Below are 22,055 nucleotides of genomic sequence, written 5' to 3'. Positions count from 1 at the left end.
CGAGGAGCGCGGACACGTTTTGACAGATTCCTCAGCAGAGTTTACAGCGGGGGGGGGGGGGGCGTTCACCAGTAAGTGTCAAACTAGCTGCTCGCGTCAAGCCGCCACAGCGACATTGTGGTCGACCGGAAGCTCTCTAATATAAAATAAAAGCAATATTTACTGGTGTTCAGAGAGAGATAGACCGACACTTGGCATTTGGTAAGACGTGTCGCTTTTCTGCATTTACACAGCTGAAGAGTCGATTTATGTGCCGTTTTAAACACGGTGTCGAGACTTGGGGCGGCGCCGCTGACGTTTATTTTATTTTTTCGTATGCTCTGACACTGCGCTAGCGGAAGTGCTTTTTTGTGTTTCCGACTTTGACGTTTCCGACTGTCCGCCCTGCCTACCCGGAGTTCGCGGCAGAATGCAGCCGCTCTCCACTGTTGCTCTTATATAACTTAAACGTGCGTGTCAAGCTCGTAGGCCACTTTATGGGGGACTTTTAGAGGAACCGTTGGGCTCGCCTTTGGATTTCTTTTCCTCCCACCCCCTGCTTCTACGAGAAAAGTCGAGCGAGGTATTTCTGGCTTCGGATCGCTTCGACCTTGTTTACTTTAGTTACCAAATAGTTGCTGCCAAACGGGGAATATTTGCTCGAGATTTAAGGAGGAGCGTTGTCTTTTTCATCATTATTTTTGCTGTGTCACCTGCGTGGAATGTCTTTTATTCCACGGCTCCCCCGCGCCGACTTTGCGTCACTCCTCGTTGTCTCTCATTGAGTTTTGACAGGACATGACCTAAAACGGAGGTCTGCATCCCTCTCCAAACCAGCAGGTAAGCGCCACTCTCTGGGCTGCAACTCCGCATCTGACCGCCTTTCAAAGTAAAAAATAAATAAATAAAAAATGGTGTCACCTTACAATGTTGCCTTTGGTTAAAAAGCAATAGTGTGATTGGTGCAGTGGAGCCGAGCAGCCAACAGGTTGCACTAATGTTGCGTAGCAATGCAATGCAACGAAAGCGTAGAAAACCCACCAGTTCCTATTTAAACATTCCCATCTGTTACGTACTTCTGCAAAACGCATTGCAACATAGGTGGTAAAAGTAAACCAGCCATTTACAAGCTGAAAAAACGTATCCAATCTGAAGGGTCGCATGCCCCAAGCAGATCTGGAGAAGCTTATCCATGCTTTTAGCTCCAGTACTGATTACTATAATGGGCTTCTGACAGGACTCCTTCAAAAGAGCATCAAAACAGCTGCAGCTCAATCAGAATGCTGCAGCTCAGGTTCTGATCAGAACAAAAAGATTAAAACATATTACTCCAGTTCTAAATGCTTTAAACTGGCTCCCAGTCAGCTGTAGAATAGATTTTAAAATTCTCCTATTGGTCTATAAATCACTGAATGGTTTGGGTTCTGAATACATGAAGGAAATGCGAATTGAATATAAACCCAGAAGAGCTCTGAGCTCTGCAGACTTCGGTCAATAGGGAGCACGGGTTTCAAAGTAAACATGCTGAAGCGCCAAGTGTCAATTCTCTTAAATCCAGATGATAAACTGCTTTTCCGACCCATACTTTTTATGAAGGTCTTTTAAGCATTTAAAATCAGTTTCACTGTCAGCAATTAAGAAAGCTACCTTTTATTCCTTTACTTGCTTTTAATTACCTTGAAACATTTTGTTTGTGACTTCGAAGCTTTGTTCTATTTGCTTTGTCTTTGAATGTCCACGGCTGTTTCTTTGGGACTGCTTTTAGTTGTTGTGCTTTTGGATGTGTGAAGCACTTGGCTAGTGGTCCAAACTACTGTTTACTCTGCTTGGATGCAATATGAAGGACACTTAATCATATCCATACATCAGTTTTGTATAGCGCTTGTCCTCTTTAAAGTCCCAACTGACTTCTGGTGAGAGGGAGGGTATACCCTGGACTGGTTAGCAGCCAGTTAGCAGCCAATCACAGGGCCCATGAGACCAAAAAAAAACAAAAAAAAACCAACCCAAACACATTAACACCGATGGATAATATATAGTCTTAAATTAACGTGAGAAACATGTTTTCAGAATGTCTGAGGAAGATTCAAATCCACAACCTCGGGCTGTGTGGCAGACACAGATAACATCCAGATACCACTGTGCCGCCCGAATGTGATCACTTGATCTATTTTCCACATCAGTTTTCCTCATTAGGGTTGGATGAGCTGGAGCTACATGACAGCTTTGTCGAAATATTCGGAAAACACAGCGATGTTACCCTTTATGTCTCTGTGAATATTTTGACTGAAGGATCATTATCAGGCTCCTGCAGAGCTTACTATTGACCTGATCATTTGAATCAGGTTTGGTACAGCAGGGATAGATGGAAAACATGCAGGAAAGTGGCCCCCGAGGACCCGAGTTTGAGACACCTCTAGTAGGTCATGCAACCCCCTGCCATGAATTTAACCCAGATGCTTAATGTATAACAATCGGAAGTTTTGAGTCACAGCAAAAATGCAAATAATATTTCATACTTTTAGGGGGTGTTATTTGACAATATTTTGGCTATTCCGGTTGGAGTGCAGTGATATAGAAATGCTCTTCCTCATCCTGAGAGGTTTAAGGAAACATCTCAATATGATGCATTACATGGCCACTGAACTGAAAAGCACACTAACAAGCATACCAAGTAACTAAACTGAATAAGGAGTAGGTATCAGTTCTCAAATGTAAACGATAAAACTCATCATAAAACTAAATGCTCATACTCAATATTTGTACTTCATTACTTCCCACCACTGTTTGTTGTGAAAAATGCCCGTCTCACCTCTCCTGGCAAATTTTAACATCAACAATCACAAGATGTGGGCGTACAAAAGGAAGTGCAGATAAACCGCTGCTTTTCACACATTGCACACCTCCAAATCACAACTAAGTTGCTCCAATGAGCCTTCGAGTGCGTCCATATTATATTTGCCGTCACATTGACAGCCACCACCTGTTAGCAATCCATACTGTATTGTAATGGTTTGTCATTTACAGCAGTGTTTCCTTAACTTTTACCAAGCCAATGAACCAATTTTAAATGACAGTATTTTCTGTTTACATCACCAAACGGAAATGTTACAAAATCAAGAACAGGGTAACAATAATCTATGACTATAACACAGCCTGGAAATGAATGTTTGCGACTAGCTACGAGTGTTAGCATGTCTATTCCAGACTCAGTCTCGTGGCAGATAACCGGCTAGCTTGCTCGCTGGCATGGATAAACTTAGTTCGTTTCTGCACTGAAGTAACTTCATAAAAGGGAAAAGAGCTGAGAAGTAGCTATTCCTCAAATTCAATTGTAAAAAAAAAAACCAAAATAAAAATAAAAAAATCAAAGTAGCATTACTGTATTACTGTAATGTTGTCTTGAAATGAACGTTTGCGACTAGCTACAAAAGTTGACTTGTCGACTATTAGTGAAATATGCTGTTAACCTGGTAACTAGCATGGCTAACGTCAGTTTGTTTCTGCTCTGTAGTTACTTCACAAAACAGAAAACAACTTAGAAGCATCTACTTTTGTTTTTTTTAAAGAAATATAAGTACTTTTTGGATTTTATTTAGAAAAAAATATTTTGTTTATTGAAGGAGTTTTTCAATAGAAAGGGTTGATTATCGTAATCTTTCACAATAATGCATTTTGGAGCTGTAATTGCAATGCGGTGATAGCGTGAAACCACAATAGTTTTGCTCAGGGTTATCACACGATCAAAATGTGACACCGGCCCATGCCTACTGCCACCGAACTATTTATCCCGTGCGATTGTGGTTTCTCTATTTCTTCTCAATGTGCACTTTTCCTGCAAGTGGAGACAGCCACCGTGTGTTCAAAGGCCCAGGAGACCCTCGCCTGTGTGGGTTAACACGTGTCGAATGCCGAACACGTGGTCACTCTGTCCGCGGCACCAAAACATAAGTTCATGCACAGGGGTAGGAGTGTGAGGGAGGGGCGTTCCCTTCAAAAGCATAACATTAGCACATGATCAGTTACCTACTGTATGTTGTGCGAGCTGAAGTCATTTGATTTTCTGTCCGTCATTATTTCTTGTTTTAAATCAGGTCACATTGGTGTGTGTCATTTGTGAATCTGCCATGTTGTTCCAGCGTGGGCGTAAAGGCAGGAAATGGCCTCTTTGGTGCTATTGACATTTCGTCAATACGAGGCACATGTGAAGTAGGAGCCCTCGCGTGCGCAGTTAGTGCTCATTTCACCAAATCCTCTGTCGACTAAAATAGATTTTAAATTTTAGTTTATTACATGAATTGTCAGGGCAGCACAGTGGTCTACTGGTGTTCACGTCTGCCTCACAGTTCTGTGGTTTGGGGTTTTGGGTTTGAATCTTAGTTCAGACCTTCTCGGGTTTCCTACCACATACTGAAAACATCCATATCTGGTTTATTGAAGACTTTATGTTGTCTATAGTTGCCCTCCTCATGGGTGTAAATGAGAACAAGTGCTGTAGAGAATGAATGGATGGATGGATAAATGGACATTTTAATTTATGCTACCCGTATCATTTTCCAGTTAGGGTACCCATATGAAGAGTTTGTAAATGGTTGATAAATTGCTTCTTAATTTATTTGTCATTGCTTTGTAAAGGCAACATACATTCCGCAATCATGTCATCTGATATCAGATTAAAATAGCAGTGACTGTACCTTAAATTTACCTAATAGCGAGCCAACATGAAGTTTGCTGTGTCCATGTGTGCGACTGTTACATCACAGTTTATGCAATGTTTACATCATCATTAAATCCATTAACTATTTGTAAAATATTTAGGAAGCCTTGATGCATAAGGCGGTATGGTTATACTGTACTATATGCATTTCAATCAATAAGGCGGTACAGTTCCACTATATGCATTTCAATCAGTTAGCATTATTGTTTTAATCAATCTGTTATTGTTTTATTATACACATAGGAAAACACCATTCTAAAAGCCATTTCTACCTCATGTCTGTATTAAAGTATATTCTTTATCCTCTGGAAAGATCCACTGATACATTACTGCATCTCACAGTCACTTTGTTGTGCAACTCTTCTTTGCATATCATGTACACCTGCATTGTACAGCCCCCCGGTAGCCACGATGCACACACCAGACAAACAATATTTTTTTTAATTATTCACATTCTATTTGATTGTCATTACTGTATGTTGACTGCAAGTACAAGTAGCGATTTGTTCGACTAAAACCACATGACACACACGTGTGCGAATGTGGGCATTCTGAGCAAGCTAATTCCTGTTTTCATTAGCTGATTGTGAAGTTGGCCTTCCTTAGACATGACACTATCATTTTACCCTCAATTGATTCAAGACGCAAATAATCAACAATTGACAGAATTCTGACTATTTATTGGATCCACTAAATGGTGATTGTTTTGTCTCTCTCTCTCTTTCTCTCTCTCTCTCTGTGTCTGTGTGCTGGGAATAATGACCCCCATTGCCGTGTCAAGATAACAAAATGGACCAGGGCATCTTGAAGTGCAACAGTAATCGAGACGACTCCCTGACATTCATAGAGTTGGGAACCGGAGAATGCAAAGAGGCAGCTGACGCCACTGGTTCCCTGCTCTCCGCGCTCCACCCCATTTCCCCAAATGGGGGAGGAACCAAAGACCAGCTGGAGCCCGGAAGCCTCCTCGACTCCCACCAGCAGCGTCAGGCCCTGTTCGAAGGGTCGAACACAAATGATCAGAAAATGGTCAGAATAGAGAAACGGCAGCAGGATGTCGGTGTGTTTAACATTGAGGAGGATTTGGCACTGCTGAGCCAAAATATTGCCGATCTGGACAACGTGTCCTCGTCTGTCATCAACACCTCCGTCCTGGGAAACCTTCCTCTTCCTGACCTTTTCCCCCAGCACATCAAACAGGAAGTAGACTTCTCCCTGGATAAAGAATTGGGATCTTACGGAGGACTTCCCTCCGCAACTTCCTGTGATTTGACAGGCGGCACTCGCCTGATTGAAGACAGTGAGCTTTGGAAAGACCTGGACCTTCCGGGATCCCTGCCAGAGATCAGCGACTTTGAGCTGGATTCCGAAGTGGCTCACTTGGATAACATCCTGCACGACGACGGCAGACCTGTCGGAGGCTTGCCAAAAGCCACGCAAGTGCTTACGGGCAATGGCGGGAACTGTTATGCTAATGGCACCGGCCAGCAGCATCATAACATGCTCCACCCTCCTCATCAGCAGCATCACCTTCTTCAGCACCAAGTTCAGCACCAAGTTCACCCCCAGCATCAGCAGCCCGCATCCCTTCTCTCAAGCGTCGTCATCAAAGAAGAGAACCCCGACAATCCTTTCGCCCACATCCGTACTCCCAGTATGGTCAAGCAGGAGAAGCAGGAGCCTGTGTTCTGCCAGGCACAGTGTCTCCAGGGAGGCATGGGTTCGGTTCATTTAGGAGCCCCGATGTCCTCGTCGATGAGCGTGGACGCGGCTGGCTATCGCTGCAGAACCAACGCTCCCTCCACTATGGGTCAACAACCCCGGGAGCCCTTTGCCATGCACTCAAACCTGTCCTCGTTGGGGGAGAGCTGGATGCGAGGGGACGGGTATGGCGAGTCCACCGCGATTCAAAGGACTAATGATGGGCTTCCCAACACGTCGATGTTGATGTCATACCCGCTCAGCTTCTCCAGGTAAGTGATATTTTGTGTTTATTTTAACTTTGCTTCGTATACTTTTGTCTGTGCCGGTTTTGTTTGGCAAGTTCTTTGCTTGTTGAGCTTCACTGATGAGGTGATATACTCCACCAAGTGTCTGTTGACTAACCTTTAAATTTTTCTCAAATACTGAATAAGAATGGGGTTGGGTTCTAACTCTAGACAAATCAGATACAATTTGACAGATGCTCGATTAAATGTGGTCTTCTGGTTAAATTTCATATCACTAATAATTAAATATAGATAAGGTACAGACTTGGTTCTTTCTGGCATCCTACATACATATAGGATTTAACAGTGGCCTGAGTATGAGAACATGTCTGCATTGGAGTCTTATGTGATGAAATTTGAATTGACGATTAACAAAACGCGGGTCAGTTCGGGGTGGAATTTGGTTTTCCACCCGTCATGCAAATTGGATGAAATTAGATAGCGATACATGCATCGCAACATATTTAGTTGGGTTTTGCATGAAACATAAATTGGTATTAAATGCAGAGTCTGGATCATATTTGGTTATGCATCCTGCATCTAAAATAGATTAAATTTGACATCTGAACTTTTTCTCGGTTAGATTTTTGAAGACACGTTTAAATTGGGATGAATGCTGGTTCTTGATCCAGTCTGAAATAAATGTACTTTTCATACCCTGCATGCAAATCAGATTGAATATGATCTGAAAAAGGTACATTGCGAGTTTTTGATAAAACCCTTATTCTGATTGATCTGGATCTGATCTGGATTCAGTTCATTTATGTCCCTGCGTATTTACTCCATACCTGGCTCCCAAAAGGTAACAAACATAACAACATAAAGATTTGTCTTTGTTAGTGCTGTTCTATAGAACGTCAATCTGTCTAATACCTCTCTGACAGGAGCAAATTTATCTTTGTAGAAGCTGTAGTTATGAAACAACATGGATGACATTCGACTGTGCAGCTGTATTATAGCCTTTTGACTTTTATCATATGACTTGTACAAAATAGATTTGAGACATGAGGTTCAGAGGTTAGGAAGTAGATATATTTCACTTTGCTGAAACCTCAAACAGATCTCCGCCGCGCTGCTGATGTCCCTTGAAGAGCGGTCTATCTCGGCACTTGACTCCCCCACAGGAAAGCGTGAGTGTGCATTTGGAAAAGCGAAAGCGGTCGGCTCCTTTGACCGCTTTGAGGCTTTGGCCTCTTCCGCTTTGACTCTTCGCACAGTGACGCTTGCTTCAACACATGCCGCTCAGCTTCCCGTTCTATTTTTGTTGTTTTTACCCTTGGACGTGTTGACACAGCACGGCAAGCATTTCGGTACTCTCCTTATTTCTCCTTATCCTCATTCTTAGATTGAAGTGAGAAGCCAATAAATAGTGATTTTTAAAAAAAATCATGAAAAATTCATTCACTACCAAAGTCTTAATGGATAAATTCATTAAGTGGGCCACAGACGAAATAAATCGTATGTCTCAAAAGTGACTGGATGCTCATCATATTCTCATCAAGTTTTGGGTGTCTGTCAAGATGAAGCTGCCTTACAGGGCTTTCCTTTAACCTTTGATTCAACATTGACCGAAGCACGTCATGTTTCAAAGACCTTGTTCCAGTGTTTGCTGTTTTACTTCATTCCTCCAGGAAGTATTGAACTCTTGTATTTGCTCGAGTGTCTCCAAGTTTGGTATTTTTGTTGATGAAAGTGCTGGTTTGTATTTCGTGTTTTGCTTTTCGAGCTTAATTTGCTGTATGTGCCACTGCAGCTCAACTTCTGTGTATCAGTCAAGATTTTTATTTTATTTTTTTGACTTGTCTCCGACAGGTATAACAAGCAAAAATTTTACCCTTCTAGTCTCATTTCAATCCACGTGTGTGGTGAGAAAAACTGAGCTCCGCCCGGCAAAACCGATAAATAATCACGCTTAATTAGCTAGCTACTTGCAAGATTAGCTAGGTACTAGCTAGATTGATGGAAGGGTGGGTAGATGGATAGATCTGCACTGTTTTATTGTATGTACTGATTAGCGTTAGCTAATAGTATTAGCTTGTGAAAAGCAGCACTGTTGAGCCTATTTGAATTCTATTTGTCACGAAAACAAGCACGTCAGCAGTCGCCTAGATGAATTAAAACACATTGTCATATTTGAAAACCGTTTGTCACGAAAACAAGCACATCAGCAGTCGCCTCGATGAATTAAAGCGCATAATCATTCAGGATCTGCGTTTTGACATGTGATCGCTCCACAGTGTACATTTTCCATGGAAATATGTGACTTAATTTGTTACAGTCTACTACTAATAATTTAATTGGAAACAGCAGATTCAGATTTGCTGAACACCATTGCCACTAATGTTATATAAATAGGAATATATTTTGTTTGGTGTAATGCAACAGTCTTTGTCGATTTTAGTTAAATGTCCCCATATAAAGTGCCCTTTCAGAACAAGATTGTTTTTACCGCCAGTCTTGCAAAGGAATAACCTGATTACATTTAGATACACCTGTGGATGTTTCTTCATTTCGGTTCTTATTTCAAACATTTGTGTCAATGAATGCATCCATCTTAGAAAGTTCATGCACATGCAGGAGGTGGGTGTTTAAATTGGCACTCATCCCAATTAGAGTTGTTTGGCCTTTCTACTGAGTGTGGTTCATGTTAGTTAATGATTACTAGCTGCTCCTTATTTAAAATTTTACAGCTTGTGTGAATATTAACAGAGTGAAAGTGGTTTGTGTTGGTTATATTAACAAGAAAAAGCATGGGTCGACCTCATCTCTTAGACATAATTTGCCTGCATAAACTTAAGTTGGTGTGCGTCCGTGGCTGCGTGTGCATGTGCGCAGGAAACCGTGCGATAGCTGAGAACCTTGCGCTGCGGCTCGGTCAATAATTAAACCCGTCCAAGGTTGTGGTCCGTGCACAGGCAAACGTTTATCCCCCTAAGAGGCTGCTCAGTCGTGCACCTTATATAATCGCGACAAGCTACGACAGCTGGTTTAAGGTTGGGGGCGAGGGAGCGGAGGTTGGTGGTTGAGCAACTTGATAATGGCCTCATACCCTCTTGGTCAAGAAAGGGTTAACATGATTCAGTGTGGGCTGTGGCTTTGCAAGGCTTCCAGCTGACCTACTTCTCCTTCTGGGTTGACGGTATGGGCCGCGAAATGACGGGTCCACGCTCAACCTGACAACTCAAGTTGGCCTGACTGATAATCAATGCTGAGATCAGTTTCAAGTCAGCAAAGAGTATGTGAGGCATCTGGTTGTGTAACAAACCCTCTCTGGAATCTTTAGGAAGCCATTTAGGGCTTGATACAGCAAAAGCAGCACTACGAAGACCTGGAAAAAGTGATTCGTCATCATCTAGTGTGTTTCTTACAGTCCGGTGGCTGGAATATACCCCACCCCATCGGTGAGGCCATTTTCCACGCCATGACAACGAGGCGCTGTAAAGCGGCCGAGCCAGCTCCAGGCCCTGATTCTCCCCTCACTTTTCCGCCTTCTCTCCATGACGTACATGCACCTACAGACAACGAGGCACTCTAGAGCGGCTATGACAGGAGGGTATTTGAAACGACATTATCTCAATGCACGTTACGATCGCATTAGGTAACCGCTGACGTAAGAGCTCAAGCTCCAATAGGTGGTGAAGGGCGACTTCAATGTACATCCTGCGGCGTAGTTTTGACCACATCCCAAAAATCAGGAAAACTGAAACGGATTAAAAACGTTTTAATGCTATCACTCCACAAATGAGTATGTCATAGTTCTCAGTCTGGTGTCAAATAATTTTGCTGAGCTTTGTAAAGACAAACAACCGGACCCACACTGTGTCAAAACGGGAGTGCAAAACATTCCCAGACAGCAGGGAGATGATTTGATCTGATTTGATTTGGAAATGAAACAACCATAAATGAAATAATCCGTTAAAAAACTATGACTGTACTTTCAATGTAATAAAACCAAATGGTCTTTATCTTGAAACTGAATCGTGTGATATTTAATACCATGCAAGATCCAGAGTGTTTCCTTTCTGTGACTGACCTTGCATTGACTGAAGGCTAAGTCATTTAATCCGCCACTTTGCTTACCCGCTTTTCAGCCCGTCATGCGGTCATTCTTGAAAATAGCAAGCCCCCGTGTCTGCGCCACGTCTATTCTCATCATGGCTACCGCTAAGGCTAGGCTACTATTTTTAAACACACTCCCGCGTGCGATGAAAATACTGAAGTCGCCTGTTACCGAGTGCTAAATCTATGCTGCTAAAATGTGTAATACTTTTAATTAATTTTAATACAGTCTAATAAAGTCTATTTTTAAAAATACTTATGCTTGGTATAATGTACTTCACCTAAGATATAAAAAAGAAAATCCTACACATACTGTAGTTAGATGCACATTTTACAATCATTTCATTTCCAGTAAAAAAGAAAAAACAATCCCTTTTAATCAGTATCTGTTACTTGGTGTTAAACATGCTGAACAGGTTCGCCCGTTTCCAAAGATAAATAACCCGTCCAACATTACAGCTGCCTCCCCCCCTCCCCCACATACTTTTCAGCTAAGCCTGTGTCACTTAACGTGATGAGGAGGACGATAAAGCGAAACAAGGCCGGTGTGATTCTGAAAGGAAGTATGCCAATGTGAATATGAGAGCATTTTCTTGCATTCTTTTAAACATTGAGCTCATTAGAAAGAAAAGGTTATGTCTTCTCCTAATTTAAATATAAACATTTATATCAGTATTAAAATAATGTGTCCAGGAAGAAACTATTTACTTTTGAGGTTGTCATGCAGGATTTCATTCGGCATGGATTATTTGAGATTGTTTGAGTCACAGATTGAGTTAATTTTTTTCTCTCATGGCACCACTGTATATCAAGAAATGACTGCTTGGGAAAAGTCATCCCCTGCTTGAAACTGTACTATTATGACCCAAACTGGACCGTATTGTATTGTGGGAATTTGGCCTCTGACGCCCCTTTTGCATCAGTTTCAATTATCCGACATGGAAGCCATGTCCACTTCCTTTCCGCTTCCTTTAACCTCTTTGGGTGAGAATAGTGTCACGCTCTGGCTGGCATCCAAGCACTGCTTTGTGTTGTTGAGCATGAGTCCAAGCATCCAGCCTGTGAGACCAGCTCCGGTTACCCGAGACCCCATCATGACGAGTGACCCAAAGACCCCTCATCCTCCCCCTCCCTCCGCCTCCCACTACTAGTATCTTTCAACTCCCATTTTGGCACATGTGATGTCTTTTGACCAATTTCCAAATTGCGAATTCTGCAATTTGAGAAAAAGAAAAAAAATAGACACTTAATCGACTACTCTTAATTATTTATCTGTCTAGGGAAGCTCGATGCTTAAGAAGTGTGGTCCACGTGTTAACGTATTGTTTCATGAAAACATGAAAAGTTGAAGTAATCTGATTTGCGACACACTGACTCAGGTTTACGCCACACTTGTTTGGCAGAATTTTGTGAAGTTGACACAGTGGACGCTTAAGAGTGACATAAGTTAACTCGAATTGAAATAGAAAGTAGATCAGTCAACGGTCTTTAATATTAATTAATGGTTCATTGGCCCTTGTGACTGTAAACTCAACCTTTTACACCAAAACAATGTATAAAAAAAATCTGATATTCTTTATTGTAGTACAGATGATTCATTGCTTGCATTTGTAAAAATTTAAAAAAAAAACTTTGATAGAGGATCTTGAAATAATGATAACATATTAAATGACACTTAAAAAAATTGCAATTGGATTATTTTTCAAAATCATTCAGCCCTAGTTTTTATAAGCTGCAACGATACATGGCAAACTGAGAATTGACACCCTGATTCATTTTCGCCTTTTTGTTTTCCGATGCTCTCATACCAAGACCATGTGTCATATTGCTGATCTGTATGAACCATTAACCATTATATTAGTCATACTTTCAACATTCCTCTGGGGCTGCAAAAAACTCGGATATGCCTGCTGTACTTTTTCGGTGCGACGCCAAACGGCACAATTGTGGTTTACCGTTTGAAGTTTAACTAAAACAATTTGCAATCTGCAAGTAAAACCAGAACCGGATCGTTTTGAAGAAGGATCAACACTCTGTAAAAACTGATTTGGAAAATGCATGTAGTTGTATTTAAATATCCATACAGAACACATTTTTTAAAATGAGAATGCTACAGCGTGTCGTCAAGTTGCTGGCCAAGAGCAAGCATCATCTCACAAGATAAAAAGTCTGCTGTGCACTAAGACCATGGAACGGGATCAAAAAGACCTTATCAGGGTAGTGTGATCCAACGTACAGTAGAAGCTGTATCAGTAAGTCGGCCGTTATTTTTGATTGACACTATCAGAGGGCCATTCCTTTGACTATATCTTTATTGCAATGTTTTCAGTCTAGTTTTGTCTGTAGAAAAATAAAGGGTAGCGAAAACCACAGCGATTATATAAATGTATTGTTAAATAAATACTGCTCAGTGTTGTGCACAATAAAAGGAGTTCTTTTTTTTTTTTGGGACTGAATCTCATTCGATTGCTAAGCCGCACGTTTATTGAGGTCAGTAAAATTGGATCACAAAAAGATAAACTGTGGACTGGGTCGACGATAAGAGTGAAAAAGGCAGTCGGACCAAAGTCTGTGTGTACATTATTGTCCCACCTTTGCTCACGTCATTTATGTTTACTCCAATAAAAATCTCTCGCTCCGAACCTTCTGTAATTTTCCATCACCCTCAATCTTTTTTTTTTTTTTAATTAACCATTGTTTCCGCTGTGGAAACGTTTGTCATTTCATGACATCTTGTGCAAGGTTCACCTTTTTTTTTCCTTCCCCCAGGCCCTCATGTTATTGTTTTACCACAGCAATTAAAAACAAAAAAAAAAATCCCACTACTAGCTTACTAGCGTCCTTTTTGTGCCACATTTTTTTTAAAATTTTTTTGCCATTGACCTGAATGTCTGTACAGTATGACATTTCTGTTGTTGTCTTAAGCTTACTCATTCGTCACACAAGTGCTGGCCCATGAATATTCTGTTTGTGTTGTTTGAGGGTTTATCATTACCTTAGCATCGGTGCTAATTTCCTTTCGAATGTTTTTCACATTTCGCCATCGGCATTACTACAAGGGAAATTAAACAAAAGGGAGATTTGCTGAATATCATTTGAACAGTTCGATGTTGAAGTTGACACAATACTTAGTGACATGTGAAACAGGTAATGAAAACAAAACAAACCAAAAAAACTGAATACCCTCTGCTGTAAGTCACTTTTTCGAGCGTGGACGTTATCGCTCTGTTTCTCACATGACGTGTCACGCCGGCTCATCTGCCGCACACTCACGGCAACGAGAACTGAACTCACCAGCGCCGTATCGTTCTGACTTGTCGCTTCTAATGTTTGATCATCCTCTTGGCCGTTGCTTGCTCGTATTAATGAATTACAGCTGCCACTCGACGGTTTCTCGGCTGAGCTCCTGCCTCTTTTGGAGTTTTCGCTGACGCTTTCCTTCATTCTTCTCCTTGCACTGAAACAGCTGACCTGTTAGTCCTGAGAGTGTTTTCAGGCCATCACGTTATTACGCACAAAGAAAAAAAAGGTTTCATTTGGAAAGAATCAAAAGCAAATTGCCTGGGAAAATGAAGTGTTGTGGATGTGTGTGTGTGTGTGTGTGTGTGTGTGTGTGTGTGTGTGTGTGTGTGTGTGTGTGTGTGTGTGTGTGTGTGTGTGTGCGCGTCCTGATTGTCAATCAGTACTAGTGGTGGCTCATCTAAATAAGTAGCCATCCAAATATGGAACACAATTGGCAGAACAACTGTTAAATCAATCCCTAATGTTGCACCCGTTTTGTTTTGGCCAGCATGGTGGTTAAGTCACATCCGTCTCACCCTTCTGAAGTGCGGTCTTTGAATCTTGGCTCAGGGCTTCTTGTGTAGTTTGCTTTTTCCTCCGCATGTTTGCGGGTCTGCTCCATTGAAGACGCTCATATGTCTCGATCACATATTTAATGTATAAAATAGTAAATCTTCATGTTAAAAATTAGGAAAAATAATCGAAAAATAGAATCTGTCATCACTCATTACCGATCAACGGATTGGCCTTGATTTCCGATCGCGTGATCGAATTTTTTGCCTGTATGAAGAAGTCCAAAAAGCAATGACTTGTAATTTAGTTTTTTAGGAATGAAAATGGCATTTTGGTTTTAATTTGGCAATGAAATGATTTTCAATTATTTCCTGCAAAATTCAGATTGATTAATCATCGGCTCATGTTTTTGTTGTTGTTTGTTGTTGTAGTTTTTTAAAGTTCAATTTAAAATAAAATAAGCAACAGCAGCATCTTATCAGAACGCTACTGGCGCTAATCTGTGCGTTCAACAAATCTCAATGCAGCTCTGCTTAGCTTTTGGTTTGGCCATCATTTGAAAGTCCCGAAGTCCCTGTCCATCCCAAATGAGACTGGGCCAACCTGCCGGTCAAAAACTTTCATGTATTCCCTCGCTTACAACAACCCTGGTATCTGCAGAATAATGTTGCTGCAAAACATAAATAACAGCGCGAGAGTGCAACAACGTCGCTTAGTCATGCTGTTCCCTCAGCGCTGTTGCTATGGCGCCGATCTCCAGGGTCAGCTATATTCACCATTTCCGGAAAGTCTGATGCAATCTGGGATGAAGTGAGCATCAGGCCATCTGAGATGTGAGATTGACAGATAGCATCTGTATGCCCGTGATGTTATTTTCATACAAGAAAAGACATTCCGACTTTGTCCGTATGTCTTCAGTGCATTGCCACAAAGTAAAATCCAGAATGGAATTTCAAAATTAATTATTCTCCAAAAGGATCAATTCGAGACAGTCGTGTCCAATCAAGTGGGACGAATGGCCATTACGCACTGACTGCAGGTATCAGTTCCCACTGAAATGATGCTGTAAATGACTGTCTTTTGCTATTTGTGCCCTGTGATTGACTGGCAACAAATCCAGGGTGTACTTGCCCCCCCCAAAGGCATCCAGGAAAGTCTAGCTCCCCTGCGACCCTGAACAGGGTAAACAGAAGAGAAATATCGTGAAATCTGCGAGTTTTTCACACCTCCTTGCATCTACTTTCAGACCTTCAGGACGATCGTACAATGTTGGGACTCCAGACTGTCTTGGTAGGATGAAGTCTCACGATTGAAAGAACTGTGCCGAATTTGAACATTGCTCCTCTCTTCCATTTAAAGTCAGCAAGGGCTTGATTGTTCATTTTTATCGTTATTTCTCCCATAAATTCAGTCACAGACTGTCTGAATTCCTCCGTGCTGGTGTCCTTTCCTTACAAGATCACCGCTAGGCTGTGTTTAGTGTTGTTCAAGGGACTTTGATATGAACCGGTCGACCCGTCTCAAGAGAAAGTCGAGTCGGGCAGCATACATGTGTGTTTTGTCTGCACAATGTCTCGCTCTCTCTCTGACTCACATGGCCTCGTTGCTTTATGATGAAATTATTGTTGAACTTTTGAAGGGCCGTGGGAGATGCTGCTAATTGTTTTGTTTACTTCCATTCAATCTCTGCTGTGGATGCTGTTTTTTTTTTCTTTTTCTGTGGCTACTCCAAGGATAATTTACCCCCCCTCTCCCCGACATGCATTTAAATGACCTAAATGCTTGTTGTTGATGAATGAAATGGCGCACTAGATCACCTCTTGTCAGACATACATTTGTGCCTCCTCTCCTTTATTTACTTCTACCCTTTGGTAAACCATCTCATTTCTCCTCGAAAAATGAATCGAGACGTGCTCCAAGCCTCTGGAAAAGATAAGAGTCTGTGAAAAGATATGTTGATTGGATTATATCCACTGGATCAAGTGTGTGCGTGTGTGTGCGCGTGCATGTCAGCCTCATGATGACTAAATAAAAATAGCTATTTGTCTCACATGGACTCGGGGCTAAAGTCTGCTTTTCTTGTTTGTAACTTTCACAAAAAAATGTTTATTTTTTAGCATTTAAGGGCAAAACCTGCTTCTAAACTAATAGCCATATAACACAATTCTTAAATAATTTTTTTTTTAAAAAACAAAAAGCACAAAACAAAAACTTTCATCTGACCTAAAAGAGGAAGTCAACCCAAAAATTGTATTTGGGGAATATGAGTTAAGCAGTCAAATGCACTCATTTTTTTTGTCCATCTGAGGGGGCGGCCATTTTGCCACTTGCTGTGGACTGAAAATGAGAAACGCTGTGGACTGAAAATGAGAAACGGTTTCTTAATGCTCAGGTAACAATCAATCACGGCTCACCTGTTTTCTGGGTCGTCTTTTTTTGTGTTTACTTTGCCATCGTTTGTGTAGCTAGCAGTCTACTTCCTGATTCACACAGCTGGAGGGAGCACGATGGAGTTGTGCTTCTTTGCTTACCTCTTTGCTTCGACATCTGAAGCTGATTTCTGTACGCAGTCGCTGGTGAGACATGATGTGTTTCATATGGCTGACAAGTGCCAATTTGCTTTTAACGACAAGTACATCCAAACAAAATGATTTTAGGAGGCGGGGAGGGGGACTTTAAAGGGTTGATGGTCTGGCCTGATAGACGCTGTTGATGATTCAAACCACAAAACTTAATTCATGCGAGAAGAACCATTAGCATTGTTCCATTCAAAATCTCACATTAGTAAAATGCGTGAAAGCTCGAATGACGCCAGATTTAAAAAGCTGCGCTTCATTGTTCAACAGTTGTCCATGTTCTTTTCCGGCATGGCCGCATGTTAAATGGAGCCATATCGCCTCACTGATTGTCCTTTAGAAACGTGCCCTTTTGCGCCTTTTCTTGATCCAACACAGTGGATCACGTTGCACGGCTACTGAATAAATTAAGTGTTGTGTAACTGTTTATTTTGTTTTTATGCACTTGGACTTTGACTGGCAAGAAAAAAAAAAGAACACACGCTTGATTTCCAGCATGTGTCGACATGACCGACCTAGATTTGACTTCCTGGTCTTTTGGGCCAAGCCATCACATGACCCTGATTTGGTCCGAAGCCACTTTATTTTATTTTATCTTGGTTTAGCCTTGAATTAAATACAATTCATTAGGGCTAAAAATGTATTCATCGACAGATTTACCCTTGATACTTTCTACAATACTAAACACTCGCCCGCCAATAACTGGCAGTTAAAAAGAGTTTGAATTCTATATTCCAATAATATATATTTTTTTTTTTACCTCCGCCCCAGAGGTCAGGTTTATAGCACAATTTATTTGTTCGTGATTTATGGACTTCATGATAGTGGATATGACTCCCAGAAAATTTTATTTATTTATTTATGTGTGTATTTTTTTTTATCCAGCCTCTAAACCCACAAAAAAGTTTGAAAAAGCTGTGTTACCTAAACTAAAAATCTTAATTTTATTCTGTGTGGGCGGATTGTGGCCTCATCTTAAAACACAAAACTATCAGCCCAGAGGCAAATGCTGTATTCCATGGGTCTCAAACGCATGGCCCCGGGGAAATTTGCAGCCTTATAGATGATAATTTGCGGCCCTCTTCTTGACATCAAAGGTAATGTTAATTGCGGTCCCCGTCCTTTTTGCCGTGTCGTTGGGTGAGATCTGCTGAAAAATGTTTATTTAGGAGGTCTTAGGATTCCGCCCGACAGCAACGATATGGCCCAACAGGTTCAACAGGTCCGCCTGTCTGTCCGCCTGTCTGTCTGTCTGTCTAAAGCCAGCTAGCTGCACTTATCTTTAATTCCAACTGACAGCGTCAAACCAAAATGAGCACTCTCATTTCTTTTTGTCTCGAATAAAATGTTAGATTAGTGTGCTCGTGTGATGTGCCGTGAGTGTACTTTGTGTTAATTTATGTACAGACAGTAATGGTGGGAGGATGTGAATGCGCCTGCCCATTAGTCAGCTTTAGCCAGCACCGTTCTACTGCTGACGTTTGTTTCAGTACTCCCACTCGCTTGTATGCTGGTTTTGTTTTCCCACCCTCACGGCCTGATACAAAAGTTTTACACAGTCTCACAAACTGTAGATTGGTCTGCCTCACTAAACTTCCATTCTGGCTGCAAGTATCTATTGTCACATCCTGCTGCTCGTGCTGACAATCATAATCTTGATCGACTCCTGTGTTGAAACCTTGTAGTGCACTAAATGTCAGCGCTCCCTCACATTCCCTCTTTGTTGTGTGTGTATCACATGGCAGCTAACCACTGGCCAGATACTGTATGCATGACTTACATTCATTTGCTTCATGTGATAATGGGCATGGTGATCGTCCATTAAATATATAGCTTTGCACAAGAAGGATGTTGATTTGATTTGGGTTACAATTTTAACCCAAGTAGTGGACAGGGGCACTTCGGGCACTTGGCTACAGATCTGTAGAGGCCTTGGAATGCATTTAAAAAAAATATGAAAGTACGTTTACTGTAACGGTTCCATTACAGCTCAAGTTAAGTGAAGGAGGAAGGAGGCACACAACACTATGCAGGCATTCACATGTCGGGAGTCTCCTGGAACACCCAGTGGTTGAGTGATGTTGCAACCTAACCAGCAATCATCTTCAATACTGTGCATGGAGCTAAAGCTGCCCATAGGACTCCACAATTGAATTCTTCTGACACACTATGTACTTCATAGGTGTGACTGTTTTGGTCGGCATGGTACAAATGGGCTCAGCAGTTCTGTGTGTGAGCAATAGAGTGAGTCTCTGAGATGAGAAGAGTTGTTGTATTTAATGGACCAAAAAGTTTGCAGGTGAAATTTGAATTGGCGTATCATGAGCAGTTTAGCCGCTACTCACTAGCCGCGCCGTCAACGGACCAATACAAAAAAAAAAACAACCCACTGTTCTTCCTCATGCTGTTGCCATTGACATCATGAGAACGAGATCAAAACCTTACATTTGATCAGCAGTGACTCACCATTGTGAGCGTTCTCCACAAGTGGCCACCGAGTTTAAGAGTCTCGGAGTGTCGTCAGCATGTCGCAACAGAGAAAGGCACACAGTATTTTCAAGGATCGTACACGTCTCGTGAATTGCTTGCTTCGGCTTGTTGAAAAAAAAAAATTGTTTGTGGTCTTTGTGCTTCATGCATGGGCACAAAAAAAACTGAATTAACAGTTTGTGTGTTGGTAAGGTGTTGGTAAGGTGTGAGTGTGCGCCGAGAGGTTTGCTCGGTGAAAAGTAATTGAAAGCTAATAAGGACAGTAGGCGAAATGGATGCTGTGCGCCTCAGGCCTTGGCCTTCTATCTGATTTAAAAGACATAACGTGTCTGCAGCAAATTGGATCTGCAGGGAGCAAGTGAAGGTTCTCTGCCTCACACATTAAGACGCGTGTTCACACGCAATTTCAAGTGTCAATCGGCCAACACATAGTTATATTTACGTATTCAGTGGACCTGCTATTTGTGGCATACGGCGACCGAGCCTGGCTGCTGATGGCAAATTTCCGCAAATAACTGCTGCTTCCCAAAACGTGATTCAAATCGTCTGCATTCATTGTGTAAAGCAAAAACAATACCACAAAGTATGACCCCAAAGTATGATCATGTGTACAAAGCGCTTCAAACATTGCTGTACTCTTACACAATGTGCAGTTGCTATTCAGTTATGTTCATAATAATAATAATAATAATAATAATGTTCATAATAGTTCAGTTATGATGATAATGCATTTTTTAGGTGGTACTTGCTGTAAAGATTTTGAGGACCACTGCTCCACTTTGTGTACTGTCATCCCCCTCGTGTCACGATGACTATTTACAATAACAATGATTTTAGCGGTTTATTCTTCATCATACATATCAAAATTTGTTACGACTTTTATTTCCTCTGAACTTACAGAATGTCTTCCTTCATCAAGTGCTCATTATTTTTCAAAATAAATCTCTGCAGGGGTTTAATCACGTGTCTTAAATTTCGTTTAAAAAGTATCCGTAAATATCATCAGTACACTTTGTGAACAGCAGAAGTTATTCATGCCCTCAAGTCAAATGGCTTCATTCTATTCTGCACTTGGTCCTTTATTTTTACAACCTTATTGGTGAAATCGGAAGTCTTTCTTTGTATCGTTAATGCCGCATGACTGCCATCAACTCGAGCAAACAAGTTCAATACTGCTCTATGTGCAGTTCGAAACTTGCTGCTTTGCTGTATTTGTGTCTGTCTTTTTCTTTTGGCGTGAATTGTCAACCATGGTGTCCTCAATCTTTCATCATTTTCACAGCATGAAACCACTGCAAGCAAATAAACAGAGATATTGGGGTATTGGCTCTGGGTGGTTCGCTCTCAATTTCAAAACGCAGGATGTTTCTTGCTCCAGTGTTCCCTTTTTTTTTTTTCCTAAATCCATAAAGGCATTTTTGTTGTGCAGAGATAAATTATGCTTTCCCGGAGGCTCAGGATGTGGCCATATGCACGAGTATGTTTTTAAATGAATCATTGTAATCCGTGTATCTCGCCTCTCACCCAGTTTCAAATGTCAAAAAGTCAATATTCTGCTATTTGAAACTGAGTTTATGTACTGACAAAAGGCTCAAACCCAAGATGTCACAACCTTGGCTCTTGGATAATTTTTTTTTATGAATCAGACATGATGATTTAGTAATCCGACTTCATGTGTTACTTCAAACTACCACCGTCACCCTCATGTTCTGCCAACCTCAACGGTTGGCTGGTGTTGCAATCCCTTGTCGCTGACCAAACAATTTTTTTCACCCTGCGATTGTCAGTGTGCTCACGAGTTCTCGATTTGTCCATGCCGCATGCTACCTGCATTTAACATACATGGCAATTTTCCGCGGATCCGCGGAAATAGAACATGATGATTTAGTAATCCGACTTCATGTGTTACTTCAAACTACCACCGTCACCCTCATGTTCTGCCAACCTCAACGGTTGGCTGGTGTTGCAATCCCTTGTCGCTGACCAAACAATTTTTTTCACCCTGCGATTGTCAGTGTGCTCACGAGTTCTCGATTTGTCCATGCCGCATGCTACCTGCATTTAAGGCTCTTTTTGATTGTCTGCTGAAAACTGATTTTAGAATGAAAGGACCAGGCTGTCATGCTTCCTTGAGCATCCTTGATAAATGGTGGATTAAACAAAAAAAAGAAAAAGGCATGTTTAGCATTTTAAAAATATGTCTGGGTTGATAATATGCTAATATACCAGTGTTATGTAAACTAATATATTGCCTGGTGTTCAACAGATAAAGCTTAGATCTATCTAGCATGTGAGGTGCCCAATCAGGTAGTTAAAATTCGGTCAAATCAAGCATGTCTGAAGCCTAATGAGATAGTTAAGGTGCTCACGGTTGGTATGTTAAAATCGACCATGCCAGAAAACAATTTCGCTCGACGAAATGTGAACATGCCGACATTACAGTACGTACGG

General features: G+C 41.4%; 1 protein-coding gene across 3 annotated transcripts in view; it reads left to right on the top strand.

Annotated features, from left to right (window-relative positions):
• Positions 1-361: 361 nt before the first annotated feature.
• The window catches only part of LOC109517893 (glucocorticoid receptor-like), a 38,171-nt gene continuing 16,477 nt past the window's right edge, over positions 362-22,055 (top strand). For 2 of the 3 annotated variants that reach the window (XM_019873369.1, XM_019873367.1), the window contains exons 1-2: positions 362-819; positions 5,478-6,669. In XM_019873369.1, coding sequence (XP_019728928.1) covers positions 5,486-6,669 — 1,184 coding nt within the window. In that variant the 5' untranslated portion in view covers positions 362-819; positions 5,478-5,485. The remainder of the gene's footprint in view (positions 820-5,477; positions 6,670-22,055) is intronic. The other variant, XM_019873368.1, reaches the window with a different exon arrangement.

Source organism: Hippocampus comes, unplaced genomic scaffold (genome assembly GCF_001891065.2).
Source record: "Hippocampus comes isolate QL1 unplaced genomic scaffold, H_comes_QL1_v1.1 scaffold59, whole genome shotgun sequence".
NCBI lineage: Eukaryota > Metazoa > Chordata > Actinopteri > Syngnathiformes > Syngnathidae > Hippocampus > Hippocampus comes.
The sequence above is the reverse complement of the archived record's forward strand: the minus strand, read 5'-3'. Positions and strand labels throughout refer to the sequence as shown.